This window comes from Periophthalmus magnuspinnatus, chromosome 8 (assembly GCF_009829125.3).
Source record: "Periophthalmus magnuspinnatus isolate fPerMag1 chromosome 8, fPerMag1.2.pri, whole genome shotgun sequence".
In the NCBI taxonomy this organism is placed as follows: domain Eukaryota; kingdom Metazoa; phylum Chordata; class Actinopteri; order Gobiiformes; family Gobiidae; genus Periophthalmus; species Periophthalmus magnuspinnatus.
Genome location: NC_047133.1, coordinates 1,207,501 through 1,209,638, shown reverse-complemented (window position 1 = coordinate 1,209,638; position 2,138 = coordinate 1,207,501). Strand labels below are relative to the sequence as shown.

Sequence of the window (2,138 nt, the reverse complement as noted above, 5' to 3'; positions counted from 1 at the left end):
TTCCCCCTTCGTTTCTTCATTTCTGTCACTTTTATTTTAGTTAAACACAGTTATTTTTTGTAATTCTGCCTCCTACTTCGACCACATCGGGCCAGTTTCTCCACGATTACTAATGAATTTCTGAGCAGTCCTTGTTTTTTCTTCTTCTTTTGTTTGTTTTTTTTAACCTCACTCACTCACTCAGTTAGGGCCTAAGTAGAATAATAATTTTCTGTGATTAATTGGTTTGTTAATTGTTTTGTCCAAATCCCAGCTCCCTCCTGAGCTGATGTGAACATTCTGATCACAGCTTTTTTCAAGTTATGTAAAAATATTTTATCATATCAGACATGTCTAATTAGGATCATAAGTTCTAACATCACACAGCACTGGGACCATTAGATTTGGTCACAGTCGAAGGATAAATATAGAGGCAGTAATGAATAAAACTGACTTTTCCCTCTTCTCTGCGCAGGACAAATGCATCATGACAGAAAAAGCACAAAAACTTCCTGGTGGGTTTTACATTTAAGGTTCAGTGAAATATAATAAAATGTAATAAATATAAAAATCCCTGTGTAAACTGGACACTGATGCAAACTGATATTTTAAATGATCCAAGATGCTAACACAGGATAATTAAAGTCACACACATGTTTTGTGTTGTTGCTGTTCTTTTTTTTTTTCAATAAAATGCATTTTCTGTTATAAACTCAAGTATAAAAGCTGCTCAAGTCAATGTTCATCATGAAACAACTGTTTACCTGGAGCAGAATGAGTTTCATGCACAGCACAAACACACCTGGAACGGCCAAGCTCTGTGCGCCCGTGTGTGCCCCTGTGTGCCCGTGTGTGCCCGTGTGTGCCTCTGTGTGCCCGTGTGTGCCTCTGTGTGCCCGTGTGTGCCTCTGTGTGCCCGTGTGTGCCCGTGTGTGCCCGTGTGTGCCTCTGTGTGCCCGTGTGCGCCCCTGTGTGCCCCTGTGTGCCCGTGTGCGCCCCTGTGTGCCCCTGTGTGCCCGTGTGTGCCTCTGTGTGATTCTGTGTGCCCGTTTGTGCATATGTGTGTCTTTATAAACCCATGGTGTGTGCCAAGTGCATTTGTCGCCCCCTCATGGCCAGGCTCACATGTGCTCGACTGTGCTGTGTGTGATTAGTCTGGTCCACAGTTGGACTGTGCTGTGTGTGATTAGTCTGGTCCACAGTTGGACAGTGCTGTGTGTGATTAGTCTGGTCCACAGTTGGACAGTGCTGTGTGTGATTAGTCTGGTCCACAGTTGGACTGTGCTGTGTGTGATTAGTCTGGTCCACAGTTGGACAGTGCTGTGTGTGATTAGTCTGGTCTACAGTTGGACTGTGCTGTGTGTGATTAGTCTGGTCCACAGTTGGACTGTGCTGTGTGTGATTGCTCTGGTCTCTGTCCTGTTCATGCTCTGTCTCTGAATCTTCTCGTTGGAGATGTCCTCTCTCTCGTCTTCTTTGAGAGTCTGCAGGGGGATCCTCAAAGAGCTGCGCGCGGCACAAGGGTCAAAATACAAACAGACTCTGGTGTATAATTATGTCATGGACCAGTTTCGCAAAAATAAAGTGAGTCCTTCTGTTTTTGGTGCGTGGATGCTAATGCTAATGCTAATGCTAATGCTAATGCTAACAGTAGCAGACCTATCTGTTTACCCTTCACTGGAGAACAGTCTGTGTGTGTGTGTGGGGGTGTGTGTGTGTGTGTGTTCAGTCCTGTGTGTGTGTGTGTTCCTGGACAATGTTTTGAATTATATCACACATGCAGATACACACTTAGAATTTTAACACAGTGTGTTAGTCCCATGTGTCTGTTGTGTGTCTGTTGTGTGTGTTAGTCGCGTGTCTTAGTTGTGTGTGTTTGTTTTGCTGTGTCAGTTTCGCGTGTTAGTGACATGTGTTAATCGCGTGTGTTAGTTGTGTGATTGTCGCGTGTGTTAGTTGCGTGTGTCCTTTTCGTGTTTCCATTGCGTGTGTGAGTCGCGTGTGTCAGTCGAGCGTCTGTTGCATGTGTCAGTCATGTGTGTTGGTCGTGTGTGTTAGTTGTGTGTGTCTGTTGTTGCAGGACTTTCTTAGGTGGAGGTTTGAGTAAAATAGACAGATAGCAGAACATATTATTATTAGTAGTAGTGTTGTTAACATCA

General features: G+C 44.2%; 1 protein-coding gene across 1 annotated transcript in view; it reads left to right on the top strand.

Annotated features, from left to right (window-relative positions):
• Positions 1-1,368: 1,368 nt before the first annotated feature.
• Positions 1,369-2,138, top strand: part of fmc1 (formation of mitochondrial complex V assembly factor 1 homolog) — a 4,974-nt gene continuing 4,204 nt past the window's right edge. The window contains exon 1 of the mRNA XM_033971570.2: positions 1,369-1,563. Coding sequence (XP_033827461.1) covers positions 1,435-1,563 — 129 coding nt within the window. The 5' untranslated portion in view covers positions 1,369-1,434. The remainder of the gene's footprint in view (positions 1,564-2,138) is intronic.